The sequence below is a fragment of the Equus caballus genome, chromosome 12 (genome assembly GCF_041296265.1).
Source record: "Equus caballus isolate H_3958 breed thoroughbred chromosome 12, TB-T2T, whole genome shotgun sequence".
NCBI lineage: Eukaryota > Metazoa > Chordata > Mammalia > Perissodactyla > Equidae > Equus > Equus caballus.
In genome coordinates, this window is record NC_091695.1 from 12857514 (window position 1) to 12883501 (window position 25988).

General features: G+C 40.2%; 1 protein-coding gene across 23 annotated transcripts in view; it reads left to right on the forward strand.

Annotated features, from left to right (window-relative positions):
- Window positions 1–2773: 2773 nt before the first annotated feature.
- OR5L1D (olfactory receptor family 5 subfamily L member 1D) overlaps window positions 2774–25988 on the forward strand; it is a 106588-nt gene continuing 83373 nt past the window's right edge. For 6 of the 23 annotated variants that reach the window (XR_011423591.1, XR_011423590.1, XM_070228594.1 and 3 more), the window contains exon 1: window positions 2806–3301. Coding sequence is in view for 14 of the 23 variants with exons in the window: in XM_070228594.1 (XP_070084695.1) it covers window positions 3257–3301 (45 nt within the window). In the remaining 9 variants the exon portion in view is untranslated. Of the gene's footprint in view, window positions 3302–25988 lie in introns of all 23 variants that reach the window. The other 17 variants (XM_070228598.1, XM_070228596.1, XM_070228601.1 and 14 more) reach the window with 10 other exon arrangements.

The window sequence follows — 25988 nt, forward strand, 5'->3', positions numbered from 1 at the left end:
CCACTGATGACTGGAGATGCTAATAATGATATCCTTTATCATATAAAACAATATGGCTGCCAGGACCACAAAGCTGTTCCAGTTGGAATGAAAAGCTAGAGTTAGACATGCACTGTAAAAGCATAAATAAACTTGTTTTCTCTCCTTCATGGCTGCCCATTTAATTCAATATGCATTGTACTGTGCATGTATTAGGCAGATAGTTCTCTTACAGGTTCTCATCTATGAACACCTTGTCACTGAATGACATCTCTATCACAATGGTGACATCACAGCAACTTCCTCTTTGAATGATTGCTTATGGTTCCCTTATTGGTGGAAATAAAATTATCCCAGAATGTCAATATACATAAAGAAGGAAAATAATTCTGGTCCTCCTCAAAGTAGATTTAAAAACCACACTTTTGTCATGGAAATTGTTCCAATCTACACTATGAATTGAATGTTTCTCTCTTATTTATGTCTCACAAATGTGCTTTAGCAACATGTTAGACTTTTGGTGTCCAGAAATGGATTTTTCAAAACTTTCTAAATAAAAAGAAATGAATAGCCAAGATAGAAGAATACCAGTTTCCTTGGTTCACATACAAGGCACACACTGAATATTCTTAGAAACATCACTTTGATCCAAAATAGAAAAATAGACTTGGTGTTAAGAACTATATTTTTAATTTTATATGAGATCTACCACTTTACCTGTTTACTTGAGTGTCAACAACCTAGAATAATGCAACAGTTTAGGAATTATTAAGTAATGTCCTGAGAATAAGTGATTCCAACAGCCATACATATTAAGGCTGACTCATGAGCAGCAAAACTGACATTGCTGTCTGGCAATTAGGATATCTGGCAATGGGTCTTATGTACAATTTTATCTTAAATTCCCATCCTCAATTCATTCCAATTGTACACGTTCTAAAACATATTGTCTACAAGGAAACCTGAAGTTTTCTCCTCGAAGTTTTACAAAAGAACAGTTAATATTAAAAAATAAAAATAAGTAGAAAATCATTAGAAGCAAGCTGGGAAGGTATATCAATGTGGGCAAGTATGACGACACGATAAAGAGCTTTATTTGATGATTATGTAGTGAGCGTTGATAAGTAGTTGTTTTCATGGAACTAAAAAATTTAACTCAGAGGAACAGTTATTGCCAAATTCTTGAAACTAAACTTTAGCATCTGGCAATATTTTTTTAAACCACACTACTAGATTTTTACATTACATTTAACTTTCTTAAATTCAAATGTCATGAACTGGATAGATCTTTTTTTTAAACCTAAAATACAGAGAAACGTGAAGCTATATGTTGGAAAGAACTTTGGGCTATAAATGAGAAAAAGTGGACTCTGGTATGCTCCCTTTGACAAGTCGCCCTCTTTGGGTCTCAGTGCTCTCATAAAAATTTGTGCATTCTATCACGAGTGTTGCATTATTCCTAAAATTCTGGGTTTCCAACCATTTCACAACTTTACAAATTCTTCTAGCAAAGGCATAAGGTATCGATAAAATAAAATTTGCAATTTGTTAAAATCAAATGAAAAAGGTCTTAAAAGGTGGTTGAAGATATCTAGGGTACAGAGCCAAGACGGCCGTAAAGCGCACAGATTTGTTACAAAGCCTTGAGTTACAATGATCCATGAAGATTAAATAAAGCCAGACAATATTTCAATGATCATTTTCTTAGCTTGCTTTTCTTGTCATCAGATTAAAAAATATACCTGGATTAGCATATGTGATATTGTATTTGTAACAATGTGCACTGATTATTCCGCCCCTCCCACAGCCGCACCCTCACCTCCTATCCCCGGACTAGCTGTGAAACTCGAGATATTTTTGAGGCCAGAGATTGGTTTCTTAAGGTTAGGTTTTCTCTATAGTTCCATATAGAGTCAAATATTCCATGCGGGGTGGTTAACTGATAATTGGCAACTGGGAATTAGAATTCTGTACCGTCTAGGCAGTGAAACTTTGTAATGCTGCCTGTTGTATAGACCATATTTCACTTGTATCAAATCTCCGGGAAATAAATCTTATTTCCCCAGAGCCTAGCAGTGACTGGCACATGTTTGAATGAATGAAGTAGACGGAGAATGTCAATATTCATTTATGTAATAATTAGTTAAGGAAAAAAGTACGTTTCAGCATAAGAACTTCGGACAGCCCTTTGCATAAATCGCACTTGACTTTTCCTGTCAGGCAAGTTGATGGCTTGTGAAATTCCTAGAAAAGCGAGGGGAGAGGACTCAGAGACGAGCCGGCGTTCCGGACCCAGCGCGGTCTGGGGACCTTACTGGGCCTGAAGGGAAACATTTTGTCGCGGAGGAGTTCGGAAAGCCAGCGATCCCACAAGTCCTGGGCACGGGGAAGAAGCTGCCCTCCAGCCTCGGGTTAGAGCTTCGCCGAGTCAAGCGCAGGCGTCGCGCAACCTGCCGCAGGGGGGGCTCCGAGGCCGGACCCGCGGGGCGCGCCGTAGCCCCACCGCCTCCCAGCCCCGCGGGTCACACTGTAGGCTTAGGGCGGCGCGGGGGCGGAGAGCCCAGCGGGGGGCGGGGCTCCGAGGCGGCCCCGCACCGCCTCCCCGCCCCGCGGGTCACAGTGTAGGGTTACGGCGGCCGGCGGGCGGGCTCGGCGGGGCTCGGCGGGGCGGGGCGGGGCGGGGCGGGGCGGGGCGGGGCGGGGCTCGGCGGGGCGGGGCTCGGCGGGGCGGGGCTCGGCGGGGCGGGGCGGGGCTCGGCGGGGCTCGGCGGGGCGGGGCGGGGCGGGGCGGGGCGTGGCTCGGCGGGGCTCGGCGGGGCTCGGCGCGGCTCGGCGGGGGCAGAGCCGGCGGTTGGGAGGGAGGAGGAGTCGCGGCGACAGGAGGACAGCGCCGTTCCGGCCGGCCGCTCCCTGCGTCCCCTCTCCCTGCCCCGCAGTGGCCCGCGAGCCGCCGGTGAAGGAGCGCGTGCCTGACGCGGCCCGCCCTGCTCGCTCCCCGCCGGCGTCCGCCGTCCGTCCGCTCCTGGCCCGGGCCGCGGCCAGCGAGCCGCTCTGAGGCGGGCCGCGCGGAGTCGTGGGGCCGCCGCCGTGGCCCTCGCTGTCGGCGCCTCGCCGCCCGCCCGCGGTGCCCGCGCACGCCGGCCGCCATCGTCTTCGCGCCTGGCTGGCGGGGGCGCTGTCCTGCCCGGCCGTCCGCGCCGCGCATTGGAGCTCGGCGGAGCGCGGCAGCCAGGGCCGGCGGAGGCGCGAGAAGCCGGCCGCCGGCGCCGCGGGGGCCATGACCGTGGAGCAGAACGTGCTGCAGCAGAGCGCGGCGCAGAAGGTGAGGCGGCCCCTGGCCCGGCCCCCGCCCCGGCCCCGGCCCCGCCGCCAGGGCCTCCTCCCCGCGCCCCCCGCCCCGCCGCCTTTGGGGCGTCGTTCCCAGGGCGGGCTGCGTGTGGGAAGCGGGGTGCACTTAGCGGGCTTCCATCCGCTCCCTTCTGGCCGATTGTTTTCCTGGAGCAGACGGTGCCGGGTCTTTATTGGGAGCGACCCTTACATTCCTACACTCCTCTATCTGGCTGCTTAATTAAACTTTCTCCTCCTCCTTCCTTTTTAAAAAAATAGAATAGCCACTGGTCATCCCTGATGAGCACAGTTTGTGTTTTGAAGGGGGGAGCCTTCTGGGCCTGCTCTTTGCAAAAGGGTCTCCAGCAGGACCGAATTGCCTGCCTGGCGGGGCAGGTCCGTTTACCAGGTGACTCTCTGTGGAAGCAGAGGGTTCCGTTGGTTCCTTTTCCTCTTTCTGTTTCTTTTTCCCGTTTTCCCCCCCTTGAGTATAGAAACTGTCCTTAAGAAGGGAAACCTTTCTGGCCATGTTTACTCCAGGAATCTTTTGTCCCCTGAGTTTGACCTTGTTCCATCGTTTACCCTTTGCTCTTGACTCAGCCACTCATTCAAATGGTCACTCACCTAAGTTAAAAAAAAAAAATCTGTTTTTGAAGCTTCAAATCTTTTATAGTGAGTAATGAGAAATGCTCCTTTTGTTCTGGATTTTGCTTTCAGGATGTGAAGTGCACTATCATGGCTTGCACCATATCTTGAAGAGTAGTTGGCTATGACTTATTTGTCTTTTGGGTGAAAAGCATTTTGGGCAAAAGGATAACATTGCTTTAGTCGTGTTGGGGTTACGGGGGTAACTGGAGTTTATTGTGAGCAGCTCCCGAAGCTGTGTTGGTTTATCAGGGTGAGTAACGAACGCCCCACCCTGTTGTAGTTTTGGCATAGTTATCTCCTACCTGTGCTTGGTTTTCGAATAGGGTCTGCTGTCCTAAAATGGACTGTGTATATACTCACAGCCTGCTAAATTTCTGCTTTGAGATTATTTTTAGAATTTTATGGTAGTACTTGAGGTAATTGAAGATGCTCAAGAATTTTGGAAAGCAAGGATAGTGCATTGTTATTTTAGGCACTTTGGGAAAGTTGATTTTGGAGCTCTTGTGTGTTAGTTAACTGTTACTGGTTAAATTTAGAAGATTATTGCAGGCTGCAGTTTATTTACAGGGAAATAATTTTGGATTTAATATTGGGAGTTAGAACAGTTTATCTGCTAATCCCCTCTATTCTACTTTGAATACCTTAAACTTTAGTTTTTGATGTTGAGTATGTGATAAAGTGTTAGTACTTAAAGCAGGATCTCGTGGTCATATGTATACTAAGCAATATTTAATAGATTTGGTATCATTTTTGTTTATAGTTCTCTTCAGTGTTGAGTATTTATTCAACACAGCCAATTTGTTTCAAAGTGGGAAAAGTAGCTCAAATTTTTCACATCTCTTAAATGTGAACAGTGGAAAGAAGTTTGTGAGTTTTTAAAATTGGTTTTGACTAGAGTACTTCTTTAACATAGAATCAGATAATGCAGATCTGCCTGCTTCAGAAGTTTAGGCATAAAATTGTAGGATCGAGAATCAAATTACTGAAAGTGGTCTTGGCCATCAAGTTTAATTTCCTAGTTTAATGAACTCCTCCTTACACAAAGGCAGTAGTTGTTAATCCAAAGTATTACCATTGTGCTGCTGTTTTCAGTGTGTGTGTCAGATCGTCTCACTGGTATTGGGGAAATTTTTTTGGTGAGGAAGATTGGCCCCGAGCTAACATCTGTTGCCAGTCTTCCTTCTTTTGCTTGAGGAAGATTGTCGCTGAGCTAACATCTGTGCCAGTCTTTCTCTGTCATGTGAGATGCCACCACAGTGTGCCTGACCACCGGTGCTAGGTCGCCGACCACATAGGAACCTGCAAACGCCTGGCCACAGAAGGAAGTGGAGCCGGAACTTAACCACTACCCCATGGGGCCAGCCCGAGGGGGGAAATATTTTTGGAGCAGTATAATGCCTGTATTATTATACTTCCATCAAGGTATTCATGTGTTTTTTAAAAAGAAACAATATATTTGTTTGCTTTCCATATTAACATAGTATTATATTTTTACTCATATTGGAACTATTTAAAAAATATTTGTATGGGTATAAATACTTTAAGCCATCTACTTCAAATAAATTGGTAGATTTAAATCCACCAAGCTAGTAACTAGGAAGTGGACTTAAGCTAGTAACTAGGAAGTAAACTTCAAACTTTAGAAGAGACAAAAGTGAAACTCTCTGTTTTCACTTAGAAACTTTATGAATTGTCAGTCAAATGAGGTAACTAGTGCATATTGCATAACCAAAATTGAGCCTATTTTCTGCTCTCAAAATAATTGTGTGTGTGTATGTATGTGTACAACATTAGTTTTATGTGAATAGCTGTGTTCTGGGGATTGGAACGCTTCCCTATATTTTCAAGATTCTTTTTTTTTCCTTCCAGAAGGATGACTCTTTCATAAAATAATATAATAATCCTTTATTTAAAAAAAGCGTGCCACAGAACTTTCATAGATCCCTTTTCACCTGCAAGGTAGCTTGTCACAGTATATTTGTAAGGAGAGGGGCTGTCTTTTCCTCTGATGTGTTCTTTGCGTGTTGGCTGAAGTTTGGCCGTGGCTGGGCGTTGTGACATGTAATAAAACTGCAGAGAGCTGCTTTTCTGAGGTTTAAAGGATACAAGTGAGGTGGAGTTGGGGGGAGATTAGCTGCAGTTAAATCCTGTCAGAATTTTGGTCTTGAACATGTCTTCAGCCTTTGAGCTTGATATTTACCTAAGTGCAAGATCTTTAGATCTCAGAAATTTGATACCTAGATTCAGGTCCCAAAGAGGATTCTTTAGGGCAACAATAGATGGCTTCCTCCCAGGGACCAAATTAATTTATAGAGTGAAGTGAGCTGGATACCATTTACATTAAATGTATCTTTCTCAGTTGAATAAAATATAAAGTTCGTAAGGGCAGGTATTTTGCCTGTTTTGTTTGACCCTGGTTCCTTGCACATAGTACGTTTCAGTAAATATTTGATGAGTGAAGCAGTGTGTGAATGTTTTCTAAGAAGAATGAGAAGTGCAGTAGTTATTTTAGTTCCCTAACTGAATCTCAGATTTAAGATTATTGAGAAACAGTGAAAGCTCAAGACTGCGGACAGCTGTTGGAATTTAGGCAGTGTAGTGAAAAGATGCTTGGATCTGTATCACCTTTCTGTGACCTTGGACAAGTCATTAAATGCCTCTGAATCTTCTTTTAAAGCCTTAAAGTTAGTATGATTAGACATTAGCAACTTTTTTAGATCTGCGTGTTCGGTGGAGCTAAGCATACATTTATTCCAGACAGGGAGTTTAAAAAAAAATAGTAGGGGATGGCAGCAGAAGGAATTTTATGGATCAACAATTTTCAGTTAATTACGGGGGGGGGAGCGAGGGGTTAGGTGGGCAGGATTAACCAATCACAGATTAACCAAATTAAGAGTTTAAAACAAAACTTGAAAAATAATACAAACTGGATTCAGAGTAAATTTCTTAGTTAAAATAATGGAGTATTTTCTAATTGAGGTTATCATCTAAAGTTATAGAAATAAAGTAGAGCCTTTGAAGGGACAGTTAACATTTTGTAAATTGCTGTAAACATTATATACAACTGATATTCCTTAGTACTAAATAGTTGGTTATCTTGTTATCAGCATATGCCTTCGTTTGGGCAGAGAGATGGGGAGCCAGCTGCTTATTCCCACCTATTCCTTCCCTTTCTCACCTCATTTTGATTTGTATACTAACATTGTATCCAGCTGCCTTAATGAATTCTCATCAGATCTGATAAATATTCTGTGAGTTTTCTTTACTTTTCTGTGTATACAGTCGATATCATTTGTGAATAATTATCATTCTGACCTCTTCCTTGTCAATATTCAGATTTATGTTTTCATTTACTATTTTATTGCTTTAGCTAAGATTGCAGAATACTCCTAGGATTGATGTTAGTGTCTGTATGTATTGTTTCATTATGATATGGAAATTTCCCTATAGTCCTAAGTTTTAAAAATATTTTGAAATCAGATTTAGATGTTGACTCTTTATCAAATGTCTTCTTTTGTTGTTGCAACGACTGATGTGGTGTTTTATGTGTCAATAAGAACAACAATTGTAATAGATAGCATTTATGGGATATTTACTATGTACTATGTTAAGGAATTGTAATAAGAGCAACAATTGTAATAGATAACGTTTATGGGATATTGACTATGTACGATGTTAAGGAATTGTGCTGAGAGTTTTTTAGACAGTTTTTCATTTCATCTTCCTAACTGCCTTATTAGGTGAGCACTATTTTTTCCCTTCATATTGTGATTGAGGAAACAGTACTAGAGAAGCTAAGAGCTAAAGCAACATTTCACTGCTGGTGTGTGTGAAGGGTGGGATTTAACTCAGGGCTGTGAGACTCTCGAGCCCCCCATTATGATGGATTGCATTCTGGTAAAATCTCATGTAGTCGTGATGCCTCCAAATTCAATATACTAAATTTTAATCTGGAATTTAATATCTGTATTCTTAAATGAGATTGGTTACACGGTTTGCTTTTGTGTAAGTGGGTAACAAGGTAAAATTAACTCATAAAATTATTAGAAAGCTTTTTGTGTTTTCCTATGTTTTTGGAATTGTTTAACGTAGGATTGGGTTAAACCATTCAAAATTGGGGACATTTAAGCATTTTTTGTCAATCTAAGTACTTGCTACTTTGAAAGGTTGATGAATATGACTATATCAGGCTGACTTTTATTTAGAGCAAATTTTAGATGAACTTTCCAAATTTTATCTTTTTTTTAGGTTTTCTACCACTTCCAGTGTCAATTTTAAAATTGTTTTTTAGATGTGGATTTTATTTCATTTAGCTTTCTCTCCATATAGATATGTATATGGATCTGATGTTTTCTCTTAAATCTGTGGGTATATAGATAGATCTCTTTCTCATTCCTGTTAGTTTTGTTCTCTTCTCAGTGGTGTTTGCCAGAAGTTGATCTATTTTATTGGTCTTTGCAAAATTCAGCTCTTTGTTTCATTTATAACTTTTGTCTTCTAATTTATTTTTATTTTTCTTTAGTAATTCCACCTTTCTACTCTTTTTGATGGTTATTATTCTTTTTATACTTACATTCAACGTTTAGTGAATTTCCAGTCATGTTTAATGAAAAACATTTTGGGCTGTGGATTTTCATCAGTTTTGTTTTGAATTTGAATTTATTTTTTGTTCACTCTTTAAAAGATTTTTTTTTGGTTTACTTTCCAAGATGTTGCATTTTTAAAATTGTTAACTTTTAGTTTCCATATACTGTGTTTAGAGAACATGATTTATAATAGTTTTAGAAATTTATTCAGATTTTCTTGGGGCCAGCACCGGGGGCATAGTGGTAAGTTTGTGCGCTGTGCTTTGGTGGCCCAGCGTTCGTGGGTTTGGATCCTGGGCATGGACCTGCACACTGCTCATCAAGCCAGCCTGTGGCAGTGTCCCACATACAAAATGGAGAAAGATCGGCACAGATGTTAGCTCAGGGCCAATCTTCCTCACACACACAGAAAAAGATTTTCTTATGTACATGAAGTTTTAAGGAGCATATGAAAAGGAGGGGTATTCTTTGAAAGTTGTAGAGTTTGGGGCCAGCCCCGAGGCCTAGTCGTTGAGTTCGAGAGCTCTGCTTCAGCAGCCCAGGGTTTTGCCAGTTTGAATCCTAGGTGCGGACATGGCATTGCTTGTCGAGCCTTGCTGGGGTGGCATCCCACATGTCACAACTAGAAAGACCCAAAACTACAAATACACAACTATGTACTGGGGGACTTTGGGAGAAAAAGGAAAAATAAAAATAAAATCTTAAAAGAAAAAGTTATAGAATTCTTTATTTGTATATTAAATGAACACAGTGTGATTTGAATATTTCATGTTTTTTTCCTTTATCTCTTAAATTCTGAGGGATGTGATATCTCTCCTTTTAATATAATTTCATCAAATTCTCTTTGTATTTCTAATGGATCTAATCCAAACTTGTGTGTCTTTGCTGGTGTTTTAGTAGAATTTCATCCTTTACATATATGGTGATAATTGATAAATTTTTTTATTGTCATCTGAGTTTCTGTTTATTAGTCTTGTTTTCCCTACTCAGTTTTTTTGTTTTTTAAAGATTGGCACCTGAGCTAACAACTGTTGCCAGTCTTCTTTTTTCCCCCCCCTGCTTTTTCTCCCCAAATCCCCCCAGTACATAGTTATATATTTTAGTAATGGGTCCTTCTAGTTGTGGCATGTGGGACACCGCCTCAGCATGGCCTGACGAGCGATGCCATGTCTGTGCCCAGGATCTGAACCAGCCTGCTCAGTTTTCATGGATTGATCAGATTTTCCTTGTGTCACCTCCCTTACCCTTTCTTTTTTACAGCCTGTAATGATTTGGAAATCGCTTTCTCATTTCTGCTCTTTTAATTTTAAACAAGTATATCTAAACGTATTTTTCTGGTAGAGTCAAAAATTGATAATTAGCTTTCCCTCCTTTCCTCTACTCTCAATAAGATAAAACTTTTTAGCTTATTTTTGTTTACAGCATTCCTGATTTTGTTGGGATAATATTGAATGTGATTCTGAATGATGACTTCTTAAAAAAACAATTCTTTTGTTGAGGTCATATTGGCTTACAACATAGTGTAAATTTCAGGTACACATCACTCTGTTTCTGTTTCTGTATAGACTGCATTGTGTTCCCTGCCAACAGTCCAGTTTTTATCCATCACCATATGTACATGTCCCTTTCCCCCTTTGGCCCTCCTCCCACCCCCTTCTCCTCTGGTAACCACTCATCTGTTCTCTAAATGATGACATTTTAAATTTCTTAGGGTATACCTTATGTCAAAAATATTACTTAATTGTGTTACACATTAGCAGTTAGTTTTTAAAAATTATTTTATTTTAACTATATGTTTTTCTGTATAGTATAATACTGTTTCATGTTACTCTTTGTTTATATTGTTGTTGACTCTTTGTGTAAGCTTGTATCATTTCCCCTTTGGTTTTGGAATCCAGAAATTTCACTGTGTGTGTGTGTGTTTGTGTGTGCGTGTGTGTGTGTGTGTGTGTGTGGTGTGTGTTTATCTTTTTAACAGTTCTGCCTAGGATTTTTGATCTGAAAATGTTAGTGTTCTTCTCAGTAAAATTATTGCTTCTACTGTATTCTTTTTTTTCCTTCTATAACTGCATTATTTGAACATTAGATACCATTCATGTCTTTTCCTTGCTTCAAATTTTATTTTATAATTTCTTTCTCTCCCTTTTTGTCCTATATGCTCAGATAACTTTTCAGTTTGATCATCTATGCTAGTTCTATATTTACTGCCTCCATAGGTGGTCAGATCTTTTGGGGGTTTGTTTTAATAGTATACATTTTTAGTTGGTTCTAAAGTGCATAATAATAATAATAGAATTATAAACATTGGTTCATAATAGCTGTCCATGAAAATGTTTATTTATGAAATTTCTTATCAATTTTTAATAATAAACACACATGAACCCCCTACTTAAAACAAAAGCTGCAACTTTGAAGGTAATCTATATCTAATCATAGTCCCCTTATCCCATCCCTCTCTTTTAATTTGAGATTGTAATCATCTTGAATCCTGCGTTCATTCTCCGTTTGGTTTCTTTTTACTGCATCTCTATATGAGTTCTTGAAGGTATATATTTTTAATTTTAGTTGTTTTAACTTTAGGAACGTTTTTCTACCTCTATATCTAAAAGATATTCACCTCTGTTTTCTACTAAGATGTTTAAAGATATGTTTGCAACACTTAAACCTTCTTCCATCTTTACTTATTTTTTGTACTTGGTGTGAGATAGGGATCCAGTTTAATTTTTATTATGTATATGATTTATTGTTGTTAGTCGTAGCTTATTGAAAAGTTAATGCTCTCCCCCAATGAACTGACGTGCCATCTCTGTCATATACAGAAGCTTTATGTAAAGTGTTCTTTTTTCCCCCTGTTGTCTCAGTTTTGTTCCATCATCCATTTTGTGAATAGCATGCTGTCTTCATTGCTGTAGCTTCGTAATGATCTCTACTACTGGAAAAGTAAGTGGGCTCCTCCTCTTCCAAGGTTTCATGGCACTTCATTCTTCCTTGGAAATTTTAGAATAATCTTACCAAGTTCTCTGAAAAACTCTTGTTGGAGTTTTTTATTAATTCCATTGAATCTTAGACCAATTTGGGATCATTAACGTCTCTACAATATTGAGTCTTCCTATTTGTGAACAGAGTATACTTTTTCCTTTATTTAAATCTTTCTTCATTTCTGTTATTCAGTTTTAATTTTAACTGTAGAATTCTAACACATCATTTGTCCTAGATAGTTGCTAATTTCTTATAACAATTATATGTAGCGTTTTAAAATATTTGTTATTGGTTACTGGTGTGCACAGATACAACTGGCTTTTGTATGTTGCTCTTATATCAAACCACCTTGCTAAATTTTTCTATTTTAACACTTTTCCAGAGATGATTTTGGATTTTCTCTGTAAAAGATCATACTGTGAGTAAATCATGAGAATTTTATTTATTTCCAATTTTTATGCTTGTAATTTCATTTTTTCTTGTGCTAGATGAGACGTCTAAGAAGTAATAATACTGACTAGAAGCAGTAATAGTAGATATTGTCTTATTGCTGATTTTAAAGGACAGTTCCTTACTTTGGTACCTAAGGCATTTCTAAAGTATTTACACGTGTTAGTTGTACAAACTCGTATGTTATAAAGAGGGTTCTATTTCTAAAGAACTAAAAGATATGTAGTATTTTAAATTCGGATGCTTGCATGTACTTTTTCCTTTGAGTGCTGGTGACTCTTGTGAAAATTTTCGCTCTAGGCATCCTGGTGTGGAAATAGCTGGTTTGTCAGCCATTTCTCTGTCATCCTAAGGCCTCTAAAGTCAGGCATTGCATTTCTTTTTTATCATGGGCAGTCCTTTCTCTCTTTTCCCAGCGACCACTTCACAATCGTTCATTTCTGCCCTGATATGCTTAGTGTAAGAGTGGTTACAAGAGTCTTTCCCCTGACACTACACACACACTTACTCTCTAATGTCACAGAACTACCATTTTTACTGAAACCAAAGTGGGTTCCTTCCTGGCGAGTTGAATCAGACCCCCACCAGAAGCAGTTGTCACACAAAGTAGGGCATGTTTGCAGCAAAGAGGAGGCCACGCAGAATCATTTCCAAAGTCATGGCATCCCCAACAAAGGGAAGCAGGGGCCTTTTATTTTGGATGGGAATGAATATTCAAAACAGAGAGGTGGGTATTCGCTTGCGCAGGCTCAGTTGGAAAACATGCTTCCACATACACTGCAGGTTAAGGCAGTAAGGCCTGAGCTCCTCCCAGAGCGGATATTTTAGCATTAAAAATGAGGCAAAGGTCATAGGCCTCGCCCTTGTGCTGGAGCTCAGTCTGCTTCAGGTTGGTTGGTGATTGCATCTCTTAACAGTTAAATGCTTCTGACCCCACCCTTGAGTTCCTTGGAGCAGTGAGTCCCTGACAGCATGAGCACTGACTTGCAGCAGTGGCCTGCCTTTTTCCTGCAAATATAAGTGATGAGTATGGTGACATAGCTCATAATAATTGTTGATTTGTGTTATACAGGCATGCCTCATTTTACTGTGCTCTGCCTTATTGTACCTCACAAATATTGCAGGGGGTTTTTTCTTTTTCTTTTTCTTTTTTTTTTTTTTTGGTGAGGAAAATTGGCCCTGAACTAACATCTGTTGCCAGTCTTCTCTTTTTGCTTGAGGAAGATTGTCGCTGAGCTAACATCTGTGCCAGTCTTCCTCTGTTTTGTATGTGGGATGCCGCCACAGCATGGCTTGATGAGCGATGTGCGGGTCTGTGCTTGGGATCCGAACCCGTGAACCCTGGGCCGCAGAGCAGAGTGTGCGTACTTAACCACTATGCCACTGGGTTGGCCCTCAAATACTGTATTTTTTACAAGACCCTCAACCAGCAAAAATATTATGACTCATTGAAGGCTCAGATAATGGTTAGCATTTTTAGCAATAAAATATTTTTTAATTAAGATATGTATGTTGTGTTTTTAGACATAATGCTTTTGTACACTTAATAGACTACAGTATACTGTAAACATAACTTTGATATTCACTGGGAAACCAAAAAGTTGGTGTGACTTGCTTTATTGCAGTATTTGCTTGTTGCAGTGGTCTGGATCCAGACCCACAATACCTTTGAGGTATGCCTGTTTATGAAAGACCAAATCTGTCCTCTGAAAGCCAGTTTTGGAATGTCACTATGCAGTGTGGGTAAGTAGATGATGTGAAAGTTGAATTTATGAAATGACCTCTTGCGTTTATTTTGGCAAACTTGTGTAAGTAATTTTTCTAAGTTTTCTCTCTCTTTTTTCCTCCTTGACTAACTATTTTAATACAGTTTATCTGCTTTGTTTATAGTCTTAGTCTTTCGAGCCACTGAATATTTTAAAATGTACGTTTTCCTTGTTTCCTTAGCCTTGTTCAAACAGGTGTAGATCAGAGCTTATTCTTACAGTGTGATTTGTGGACTATCTTCATTTCCTCTAGTGCTTGCTAAAACTGTAGAATTCTGTGCCTCACCCTAGACCTGTTGTTTCAAGACTCTGATGGTTGGACTACTTTCTTAACAAGAATCAGTGATTCTTCTGCACTTAAAGTTTGAGGAGCACTAGTTGAAAGTATTCTTGAAGATGAGAGTGCCTTAGCACTTGTGTGAATTGATTGCAGAGGTTGAATTATTACAGTACACCCAATTGAACACGCAAGCAGAGTCTCTTTGAACACATTGGCTTTCTTACATTTCGAGTGTTTGTCCCCATCAGTGTACTTACACTGACCTGCTTTTCTGTTGTAAGGGAAATGCCGCCTCCATCAGGCTATCATGGCCACCATCTCTTGGAAACCCAAAGCTTCAGGTGCCCAGGGGACACTGGAACCCTGAACCCAAATAGGGCAAAGTTAGTTGTCTTTTTATTCATTGAATCATATGTCAGGGAGTTGGGAAGCTATTGTACATGGTAAGGTTGCAGTCTCCCTGTTTCTTTTCTTTTTGGGGTCTGTGTGTGTGAATCATTTTTGAAAGATTTTTTTGTGTGTGAGAAACATAGCGTATGAGAACTTATGTATACCTCAGAGATACGTAATAAGATTACTGCCCTTTGTACCACCTTAGATGTGAAATAGAACATCTTATTATTACAGAAGTTTTCTTTGTGCCTCATCCGAACTGTCCCTTCCTTCTACATCCCTCTAGCTGCTATCTTGACTTTTCCAGGTTGATGTTACCATAGTGTAATTTAGAAAATATAAAATGAAAACACCCATTGAAACTGTTTTAATTAGATGAATTTTGGCATATGGAACATTTTTGACACTCCAGAAGATTTTCTTGCATCACTTTTCCCATTTAGTATCCCCACCCTCCCTTTCCAGATAACCACTTATTGGATTTCTATCACAGTAGATCGCTTTTGGCTGTTTTAGGTCTTCACATAAACGGAATCATAAAAATTCCTTTATTTTTTTTTTTGCATTTGACATTTCTGCTCAGGAAACTGTTTTTGAGATTCAGCCATGTTATTGCATGTGTTAGTAGTTTGTTCCTTTTTATTGCTGAGTAATATTTTATTATATGAATATTTTGAAACTTGTGTAAATATGTACCTATTGGTGAACTTTTGAGTTGTTTCCAGTTTGTGGCTTTTATGAATAATATTGCCACGTGTATGTGTGTAAGCAAGTCTTGAGTAGACATATTTGCATTTCTCTTGGGCAAATACATAGCAGTGGAATTGTAAAATATTGCTAAATGGTTATTTAAAGTGGTGGTATCACTGTCCATTCCCATCAGCAATGTATGAGAATTCTGGTTGGTCAACATTTTTGGCAGCACTTGATATTGTCAACTTTTATGTTTTAGCCATCTTAGCGAGTATATAGTGGTACCTCATTGTGATATTAATTTGTATTTCTTTAATGGCTCATGGTTTTAAAGTCTTTTCAGGTGCTTATTGGCCATTTTTGGATGATTTTTAAATATTGCTTCTCATGCATTTTCCAGTTTTATGTTCTTAAAGGATTAGCAATAACAATAGCTAGTTCTTCCAAGTCTGAAAATGGCAAAAAAGTTGAAGATATTGCTAGAGTTAAAACATTTTAGGAGCAAGTACTGATATGCTCTCGAAACAAAATGAAATTGCACAGTTTTTTCTTCATTTTATTTTTTTTAAACTAATACGTGATAAAAAGGCTCACTGCTGAAGAAGGAAGGCCTTTCTCTTCTTCATACCTCAAACTAGCATTGAGTTAATCTCTTAGATAGTTAATTGTGCACATAAGAGAAATCTCTATGATGTATACTTTGTTCACAGGGTACAAAATACTTTCACACTGTAGTTGGTTTGGAAGTTTGGAAAGGGCCTGGAGGACCAATGGCAGGTGGGAGGAACTGTGGAGAGGTAAGCAATTGGGCAAAGAAAGACTTTTCTTACAGTTTCTGGTCCATGTGAGAATCAGAAAGAAGAGGAGCTCGTTTTGAACTGGAAAGGAAAACACTTCCTGTTTGCTGGGTTTTTATTGGTGCTGTTCAGCCTGGAAGTGGGTGGGGTGGGCGAGCTACGCTAGGCCTGAGGGCAGGATTGACTTCCAGCTGAGAGCTAAGTCCTCAGAGAAGCAGGAAGGATGTAGAGGAGTAGGGAGAGAGGGACCAGGAATGAAGAACCATTAGTGGCCAGGATCTGTTACTATGGTAACAGTAACGTGAGAACCACTCACATATACACAAGTTGGTGTGTTATAATTCATGCCAGAATACATGCAAGATCAAATGTTTGATTTCTTTGAGGTGGAGCTACAGAAGCGAGTTTGGGCTGGAGGTGTGGGGCCTGCTGTGTCCTCCACTGAAGCATCTGAGCTGGTCTGCGTTTCTCATCAAGTAGGCCCCACTCTTCCCATTAGGCCTTACAGAAAGCCTCTGGGGCAGAACAAGGCCAAGGAAGAGGATTGAAAGGAAACCAGAAGTGATACCACACCTCTTAATCTCAAGTTTACGTGCCCAATGCACAGCAAGCCAAACACTGAGACATTGGTGTTTGTAGATGGAGACAGATTTTATTCGAATTGGCCAAAATGAGAAGGTGGGAAAGCCCCTGGACAGTCTGACTTCCGCAATTCCATGGCTGCTGAGCGCATTCTCCTTCTTCTACAAAACAAACTCACCAATCTTCGAGACCCCTGAGTCACCCCCTCAAGTTAAACAGGAAATAGCAAATGGGTTTAATATCTACAGTGACCCTCAGGTACCCAGCTTCGGCCCAGTCCACTGCCTCAGGTTTAAAATTCCCAGTTTTTGGAGGACGGAACAGCTCTCTGCACAGGCCTCCTGGGGTCAGTGGACACTCTTTGTGCCTATTCTGGTCACATCATTCAGGTTCTCAGAGCTGACTTTTGGGCTTGTTCCCCAGTAGAGCGGGGACTTCCAGTCGGTGATAAGACTGCAGAACTAACAGAACTGACAGTATTTCCGTCCTTGCTGCTGGTGTCAGAGGGAAGGCTCCCTGCGTCTGCGCTGTGGGGCTGTGGCTGGATAGATGAAGGTGGCGTAGCTCAGGCTGGAGTCAGCTTTGTGGTTTCTGTGATGTTTGCTGGATAGGGGCCCAGGCTTCTGGGGACGTGGGGATCAGAGTAGCCCGCCAAGGGCTGGGGTCCCGTGCGAGGAGGTGTGGTGCTAGGGCCCTGTGAACATTGATGTTGCCATTAGCTTACTTGGCCATCTTGGGGGTTTCTTCAGGCAAATTCTCAACTCAGGGTCTGCAGTTTTTGGATGGAAGTGAATGCCCTTCTGTGCATTCTTGGCTGTGCCTGTGGTGCTCAGGGACCCTTCATACCCCTTGCACTGCTGGAAGAGAGGGTAGAGCTCTCCGGGTTTAATGTGCGAAGGGAGGGGCTGGCTAACAGTGCCTCTGTTCCTCCTCTTCCGCCTGTCTTAGGGCCTCAGGGGGCTTTCTGTGGGGGCGAGGGGGAGCGAGGGTGGGAGGTGGTCAGGGAGTGTGGCCGGGAGGTACTGGGAACCTGCTGCCTTTGTCTTTTCCTTACTGACCGTTGTTATATCTTCTATAGATATATCTTGTTATTGAGTTTCAGGGATTTATATATTCTGAATATGTCGTTATAAATTATAAATATATTTTTTCTCAGCATGTAGGTTCTTTTCATTTTCTTATTAGTTTCTATGAAGTCAAGTTTTTTAACACTGGTGAAGTTCATTGTACCACTTTTTTTTTTTTTACGGTTAATGCTTTAACAAATTTTTGAAACTTAATTTGCAAAAACTTTTTTCCTGTGTTTTCTTCTAAAATGTTTTATCATTTTAGTTTTTACATTTACGTCTGTAATTTATGTGGAGTCTGTTTTTGTGTGTGCTCTGAGGTGGAAGAGTTCAGGTTTATATGAAATAAATGGCCCTTGTGTTATAGTTCATCTTTACTTCTGGATGCACCAGAACTTAACCATCCTACTGTTGGTAAACTATTTGGTTATCTTTTTATGTGTTCATGGACCTTTGAGATTTTTTTTGGTGAAATTTACGTTTGTTTCTCTTGTTTGTTTTTTCTTTTGGGTGGTTTTACCTTTTCCTTTTTGATTTGAAGGAGTTCTTTAGTCTACAGATAATTTTTATTTTCTACTTAGATATTTTGAAAATATCTTTTCCCATTTTCAGGGTGTCTTTTTACTCCCTTTATGCTATTCTTTCATGAATAGAAGTTCATTTCAATTTAGTCTCATATGTGATTAGTTTTCTTTATTTGAACTTCCATACTCTTTCATTAAGTTGGTCTCTCTCTCTCTCTCTCTTTTTTTTTTTTTTGGTGAGGAAGATTGGCCCTGAGCTAACATATGTTGCCAATCTTCCTCTTTTTGCTTGAGGAAGATTGTTGCTGAGCTAACGTCTGTGCCAATCTTCTGTTTTGTCTGTGGAATGCTGCCACAGCCTGGCCTGATGAATGGGGTGTAGGTCCATGCTTGGGATTCGAACCACTGAACTGCAGGCCACCAAAGCAGAGTGCTGAACTTAACCACTGTGCCACCTGGTGGCCCCAAGATACTCTCTTTTATTGTCCTCTAGTCTTTTTCTTGTTTTGCCTTCAGTATTTGTCTTATTCCACTTGGATTTGAAGTTTGGGCATATTGTTTGCATAGGTGTCCAAATTCATGATTGGAGAACCAGCAACTGTATTGAAAAATTTCTCCTCCTCCTCATTAATGCTCCACCTGATGACAATATTTTTTATCCTTGAATTGGGACTTTTTAAAATAGGTCTCAGGGACTCTCCCTTGAATTAAAGTATTTTTCATTATAGTTTTACTGAAGTGTGCGTAAATGTAAACGAGGCATAAATTTATTATCTTTTATTATATAACTCTTATGCACCAAGACCAAAACCCAACTAATAACTTAGATATAACCAAAACTAAAAAATTAGTAAAATTTGGAAGAATAAGGTTAACTTAATTTTAACAGAATGGTAGTGTTTTACAGAAGCTAATTTGGCACTTCCAACTTCAGCCAAGGAAATTAATATATGTGCATCAGGATATTCTTGTAACAGTTATTGTTAAAGTTTGGGAGTAGATTTTATTGCCATTGTCATCCACTTTACGTCTTTGACCCTGGTACTCAGTTGACAGCCGTTGTCTTAGAGTGGGGTTCTCAGCCTTTTTGTTGTAGTTTTCACAGATGTGCCTTCAGGTTTGATCATAGTTTAAAACTTATTTTTATTTTTTGGTATACCTCAGTATAGTAGTCCCATTTTATCCGCAGTTTTGCTTTCCATTGTTTCAGTTATCCACGGTCAACCGTGGTCCAAAAGTATTAAGTGGAAAATTCCAGAAATAAACAATTCATGTTTTAAATTGTGCATCATTCTGAATAGCCTGATGAAGTCTCACTCCATTTCACCTAAGATGTGAGTCATTCCTTTGTCCAGCATATCCACACCGTATATGTTACCCACCTCTAGTCACTTAGTAGCTGTGGGTTATCAGATTGATGGTTGTGGTATCACAGTGCTTGTTTTCAGGTAACCATGATTTTACTTAATAATGGCCCCAAAGCGCAAGAGTAGTGAGGATGCAATTCGGATATGCCAAAGGGAAGCTTTAAGTGAAAAGGTAAAAGTTCTCAACTTAAGAAAAGAAAAAAATCTTATGCTGAGGTTGTTAAGATCTTGGGTGACTTTTATTATGCCATATTGTTATAATTGTTCTATTTTATTATTGTTAATCTCTTACTGTGCCTAATTTATAAATTAAGCTTTATTATAGGTATGTATGTATAGAAAAAAACCAGTATATATATGATTTGCTACTCTCTGTGGTTTCAGGCATCCACTGGGGGTCTTGGAACGTATCTCTCACAGATAAGGGGAGACTACTGTAAATGTGCTGTAATTATTGCTGTATCTCTCAAGCAGAATGTTGAACTGAACAGGTTGTGGGGTTTAGTGTAGAGTGGGATACAGATGATCCTCAACTTACTATGTTTCTACTTAGGATTTTTCGACTTTCATTGGTGTGAAATTGATAATGCATTCAGTAGAAACTGTACTTTGAATTTTGAATTTTGATCTTTTCCCAGGCTAGCGGTATGTGGTACACTCCTCTGTTGTGACGTTGGGCAGCGGCAGCGAGCCACAGCTCCCAGTCAGCCACGCGATCATGAGGCTGATAACACTTACAACAGTCCTGAACCCATAAACCATTATGTGTTTCGCTTTCAGTACGATACTCAATAAATTACACGAGATATTCAGCACTTTGTTATTAAACAGGATTTGTGTTAGAGGATTTTGCCCAACTGTACACTAATGTGTACTATTTAGTCCTTTTTTCTGGTCACTGTTACAAGGCTCCTGTAACTCTTGAAATTTACTGTCTTTTGTATGCTAATGAGAAAACTTCTGGTTGGAGGACAAGATAGCTTCAGGAGAGGGGCTGGACCTCAGAAAAACCAAGCACTGTGATTAGAGGGTTAGAACTTTCAGCCGGTTCCCCAGTCCAGGGAGGGGAGAGGGGCTGGAGAGTGAGTTCAGTCACCAGTGGCCAATAATTTCCATCAATTGTGCCTACATAATGAAATCTCTGGTGCTTTATATACTTTTAATAAGTGCATAGTAAATGAGAGTTCTAGGAAAGAACTTTGCATGTATGGTTAACTTTTTTCCTTCCTAATTTTTTCTGATGTTTAGTCTCCTAAGAATACAGAATTACATCATGAATATATTGTTAGAATACAAAAATTGCTTTTAAGGAAGTTAGATCAGTAAGGGTCCAGTTAGGACACAGAAAACACACAATAATTTGGACAGGGAAAGTTTAATACGATTCACTAGTAACGGTGATTGGCTACTAAAGACTAAAAACTCTAGAGAAGAAAAGGAGGAGTAAGTTTTGGAGAGGTCCTCCACGAGCCCTGAGGCTCAGATTCAGGTTTTGTTGGAGAGGTTGTGATTGAAGCCCACTGGATAGTGGGCAAGTTTGCTGAGGTGCTGGAGGTGGGGACACTTCTGCCAGTAGCTGTTTTATGGGTCCAGGAAAGAAAGTGGTATAGAGCATATGCTTTTTTACACCTAGCGTTTTATCTAGATGAATGGAGTTTCTGATAGTCTGGAGGGTGTGTTATGTGTGGAATTAGTATGACCAAAAACTATATTTGCTGTAAGGAATTGTTTGTGACAGATGTAGCTGCTAGGAATCGTATAGTGTTCTAGTTTATTTTGTTTTATTAGTGTAGGGATTTTATTTTTGGACTGTAATTTAATTATGAAAATTTAAGTATGGAAACTAGAGATATGTAAAGATTTAATTGGACGAGAGAGATATATTAGGAATCAGTCAGATTATTAGCACCCAAAACAAGTTAAATATATTTTGTCTAAACTGCTGATGTCATAGTTCAAGGATGTCATTTGATTCACAAAACTTTTTTTTACCCACATGTTTTCCAGAATATAGGCGCTCTAATTTAAAAGCACACTGTTCCAAAAGCTTTTACAAGTTGCGTTTTTGAAACTCAAAATGCATGTTCCCATAGAAACCATGTTTCATCATGTTGGGTTCTTATTTAGCCTGGAAATGTATTTAACTCTGTATGGACTTAGCTTATAGTGCAGTGAAACAATATGTTTTGCATGTAGAGTTTCTACTTATGATGCATTCTTTTGTCTACTAGTTAATAGGGATGGGGGATTCTCTTAGGGGCATGGACATTATGTGGATGTTAGATTGGTTGAAGGGTTGACGTGGCAGGTGGGGTATGAACTCTGAGGTGAGGAAGGATGGAAACAAACATTTACTGAGGACCAACTATGTACATTGCTCTTTGCTACCTGTTTCCCGTAAAGCATCTCATTTCTTTACTTTTCTTCCTTTTTCTTTTTTTTGGATTATGTGAATGCTTAAAGATTGTTTGTAGCTCTGGGATTCTGTAAAAAGGTAGGAAAAGGTTTTTTAAATTCAGAAATTCTGGCATTTCTAAGTCTAAATGTAAATAGTGAAGTATAAAAAAGCACATCTTGGGGCTGGCTCCGTGGCCGAGTGGTTAAGTTTGGGTGCTCCGCTGCGGCAGCCCAGGGTTCAGATCCTGGGCGCGGACATGGCACTGCTCGTCAGGCCACGTTGAGGCGCCGTCCCACATCCCACAACTAGAAGGACATGTAACTAAGATATACAACTATGTACGGGGGGTTTGGGAAGATAAAGCAAAGCAGGAAAAAAAAAAAAGAAGATCGGCAACAGTTGTTAGCTCAGGTGCCAATCTTCAAAAAAAAAACAAAAACTACCTGCTTCATTTATATAAAAAAAAAGAGCACATCTTCAGATTTTTACACCCAGAGGGATATATGATTAATTTACTTTAACACTGACGTGCTGTTAACCCAAAAAGGTTGAGATAAACCTTGGCTCTGTGCCAGTAGGAAGTACAAGGTACCCCAGCCATTCATGAGATAGCTCTTTGGGGTATTTGCAGTGGAGAATTTCAATAATATTGTCCTGTACACTCACCTTCAAGCAGGATTGACAGGACCAGAACTAAGAAAGGAAGCCTTCTGGGAAATTCTAGATAGACTGTAGGAGAGTGTAGAAAGTTTGTTTAGTAAGTGGGCCTGATTTAGGTATGCCTCTTGTTCCTGTCTCCAGTAATTAGTACCTCTTTCTTGTGGATGAGTTCAAGCCCTGTGATCTGACTTAGTCCACTTACCCTCTGTAAACTCTGCTATGTTCATTTATTCAGTCAATATTTATTGAGTGCCTACCACATGCCAGCACTGGTACTAGTTGCCAGGACTACAGTGATGAGTGAAATAGACAGACTGTGCTCCTTTTGGACTTAGAATCTGGTGATTAACCGTAGTATATTATTATAATGTGGTGAGTGCCAGGAGAACCTCTAACCTTCACAGAAGGCAACTGAATATACACAGATCTTTGAATTAGGAAGCAGAGTGGTATTTTGTAGACCCTGCATAAAAGAGGGACGAGGAAGATGGGAAAGTAGTGCAAGGTGAGGCTAGAGAGAGCCGCAGCCTGCAGACAGCCCGTGAGGCCATGATAAGGATTGTACTGCAGGAAAATTCTCAGAGAGTTCACGGAATATTACATGTGAAGGGAAATGAAAGATCATGTTGTCCTCCTTAAAATGAGAGATAAAAATAAAAGACAAGGCTCGGGAAATAAAAGTTTTTTGTTTTTGTTTTTTGCTTATAGCTTTTAGCTGGCCAGGGGCAGGTTTGGGGCTTACGGAGAGCTATTTGAAGGACACGTGTACTAGGAATTATCTGTCAACGAAGTTTGGGGATTTCTTGTTATGGCGAGATAATACGAACTAGGGCAGTTTAGTGTTATCAGGTAGACGCAGAAGGTATTTGTGGAAACAGATGTGCTTATGGTTATGTACTTTAAAGGCAGTGGTGTTATTAATCCTTTCATTGATAGGTAACTTTGACCTGCTTACCACTCAGTGCCGGAAATACTTTAGTCTTTAGTGCATATGATTCGAAGTTTAAGAATGCCTTGGGATTGTCTATCTCATTGGGGTTTTTTCCTTTTTTCTAAGAGAATTTGGAAGTTTTTTTAGAGGTCATTCTAAGAGTTGCCTTTTTTTCCCCTGAAGAGGGAGACCTTTGACTTTGTTTCTTTTGCGCTAAACCAAGTTTTATTTACATTTGGAAATGCAGTTAAAGGAACCAATGACTGACTTATGAGGCATTCACCCCTTAACACAGAAAGCTTTCCTGCCTTCTAGTCAGCAGTGCGCCAGTCTTCTCGTACCGCTATCTAAGTGTTTTACATCAACATGGTAGGAGATTTTTCCACCGCTTTCATTTTTTACTGCATCTTTAATCTTCAAAATCAGGTACCATAGAGGAGAGAAAATATGGAAAGGACATGGTCTGTGGGATTTGAAAACCCTGTTTTCATTCCTGTCTCTGCACTTGTTCATCTCTTGAAGCCCGTTAGCTATAAAATGAGAGGAACTTCCTAGAGGGTGTGTGTGTGCATGTGCACATTTGCATGTGTCAAATGAGATTATATGCTGGGAACACTTAAAGCAGAGTCTGGCATACAGCAAGAGCATAATTGCTTATCTTTTTCCTTGGCCTAAACCAGTGATCCCCTTTTTTTGATCCTCAAAAAGTTATACCGATGTTAAATATTCTGTAGTCTTTACTGAAACAGATTTAAAACAGACCCAACATTAAGTAGGGTCAACTGAGGGAGGAAAGAATTTCAATGAAACCCTCTGATCTTTAATTTATATTGAAATTACTGATGTCTCCTTCTCCCTGGAGTGTATACTACTGTCTTTTCCACAGAGTAGGCACTTAAGGATGTCATCATGTAGTAAAAATTACTTTGAAGAAGGAATCTGAAGGTCTGTAGGTAGTCTTGGCTTGTTCCTTATTGATTTTTGTGGTATTTGCAAGCCACTGAATCTCTTTGAACATTGTGCCTTGCCCTTCTTGGTCGAGCAGTGTGTTAAACAACAAAAAATTCAGCTCAGGGGGCTGGCCTAGTGGTGCAGCAGTTAAGTTCACATGCTCGGCTTCGGCGGCCTGGGGTTTGCTGGTTTGGATCCTGGGCACAGACCTACACACTGCTTGCTCATCAAACCGTGCTGTGGCAGGCATCCCACATATAAAGTAGAGGAAGATGGACGCAGGTGTTAGCTCAGGGCCAGTCTTCCTCAGCAAAAAACAGGAGGATTGGTGGTAGATGTTAGCTCAGGGCTAATCTTCCTCAAAAAAGAAAACAAGGAAAAGAAATTCAGTTCAGTCGATTTAAAAAGTCAAATTGACTTTATTGAGCAATTTATTATTGGGCCATAGTTCTTAGCCATAAAATAAACAGGTGTGCCAGAAGGTGGCCTGCTTGACTCTTTAGAATTTAAAGATCCCGTTAGCTAAGACTTTGGGTTTTTTGGAGCCAAATTAATGTGTAAAAAGAGCGTGCTGCTGGGTTGAGGATTGTGTGTGTTTTACAGTATACCTCGTTGCATGGAAGTTTTCTTGAGGTTGGCAGGTGGCCTGGTGTCAATCTAACCTGTTCCGTGACCACCTTCTCCTGACAGGAGTCTTTGAGTTAGGTGATGAACTCTCTAACAGCCTTTAAATACTTGATCTGTGCCCATGATTTTTGTGATTTTTTGACTTCAGAGTTTCCCGTTAGCCTTTGTCTACATGAAACAAGACAGACAGGTGCACCTTAATGTATCGGCAGTAACCAAGAGATGTTACTGTTCCTGGCCAAGAAAAGGCCCTGTGTGCAAAACCAGCAGTTCCCAACATTGGAACCTGAGACTGGGGAACGACTGAACCAACAGACCTCAGCAAATGGGGACTGTGGACTGATTCCAAAAAGATGGGGAAGTGCAGTTGCTGCTAGCAGTTCCCACCGTGGAATCTGGGGAAGGATCCCAAACAAATGGGGACTGCAGACTCAACCACCAGCAGTTCCCAACCCGGAATCTGGAAACATAACCAAGGGCTAGACTTTCCAATCAAATAGGGCATTGTGGTCCAAACTGCTAGCAGCTCCCAACGTGGAACTAGTGATTCTAGACAAATGGGGAACTAACTGGAAAGCCAGTTAGATTGGGAGCTCAGTGCAAAGAGAGCCGAGCTCAGAACCCAGAGGGAACTTACCCACAGCCCTTGGAAATGGTGAGAAAGACAGTGAACTACCATGCAACTACCATGCCTGTGTTTCTTGTTGTCCCTGAATGCCACTGGAAGTCTCCTTTAGTTCTGCTGCTGCCACCAAATCTTCTAAACAACCAAAAATTCAACTGAGTAAATTTGAAAGAGCAAATTGGCTTTATTGAACGATTCATGAATCAGGCAGCATCCTGTCTACCAAATAGAAAGGAGCTCCATAGAGTTGCAGAAAAGAAATGATTTTAAAGGCAGAGAGGGAGGGGACAAAAGGCAATTATTACCAAAGAATGCATTGTTTTAGGCAAGGTTGCCCTCCTAAGGGGAATGGAAGTGG